The 663-nt window shown below is 39.8% G+C and overlaps 1 protein-coding gene across 1 annotated transcript in view; it reads right to left on the bottom strand.

Annotated features, from left to right (window-relative positions):
• LACBIDRAFT_330018 (uncharacterized protein) overlaps positions 1 to 448 on the bottom strand; it is a gene marked incomplete at both ends in the record, with an annotated part of 1096 nt that extends 648 nt beyond the window's left edge. Inside the window, 3 exons of the mRNA XM_001884210.1 lie at positions 94 to 223; positions 270 to 296; positions 434 to 448. Of these exons, the coding sequence (XP_001884245.1) occupies positions 94 to 223; positions 270 to 296; positions 434 to 448 (172 nt within the window). The remainder of the gene's footprint in view (positions 1 to 93; positions 224 to 269; positions 297 to 433) is intronic.
• Positions 449 to 663: the final 215 nt, after the last annotated feature.

Below are 663 nucleotides of genomic sequence, written 5' to 3'. Positions count from 1 at the left end.
GAGGGAAAAGACCTCCTTCCATTTTTGATAACAAGCCTGTTGAAGTGAGGATTAGCGATGTTGCTGTGTGCTTTTCTTCCCATGTTTGTCTACTGTTGAAATGGCCAAAGGATATAATGATGATGTGTAGTGGGAACGAGGAAAATGTGGGCGTAGCGGGAAAGAGGAAAATGTGGCCGTCGAATAGCAAACGCAAACATTCATAACAGATTTGCATTTCCAGCTACGTAAAATAAAAAGTTGGCAGTAAGACTGGGATGAGCACACACCCAAGCCATAAAAGCCGGCCAGCAGGACTGGATAATAGTCAATTAGAAACACAATCTCATATTTCATACACTTCGCATACTCTTTAATGGCGGCTTCTTGTGAACTTTTAATTTTTATCACCTTCAATATGACTGCAAAATATCAAGATCTGTATGTCACTGACAGCCTCATCATACATTGGTATAAAGGTAGCTTCAATATATACCACCATAACTGCGTTACCAGTTTAGTTACTTAGATGGACCGACGATAATTACAGACAGACATAATTACAGAGGAAGCTAATTAAGGTTTTGTCCTGTGATGCGATCATAACTGTTCCGCTATTTAAGCTATTTAAGGTTATTAAGGTCTGTTCTTTTCCGTTTCGTGTTCGATCTTCCGTGCCGATCA

The sequence above is a fragment of the Laccaria bicolor genome, genomic scaffold (assembly GCF_000143565.1).
Source record: "Laccaria bicolor S238N-H82 LACBIscaffold_25 genomic scaffold, whole genome shotgun sequence".
Classification (NCBI taxonomy): Eukaryota; Fungi; Basidiomycota; class Agaricomycetes; order Agaricales; family Hydnangiaceae; genus Laccaria; species Laccaria bicolor.
The sequence above is the reverse complement of the archived record's forward strand: the minus strand, read 5'-3'. Positions and strand labels throughout refer to the sequence as shown.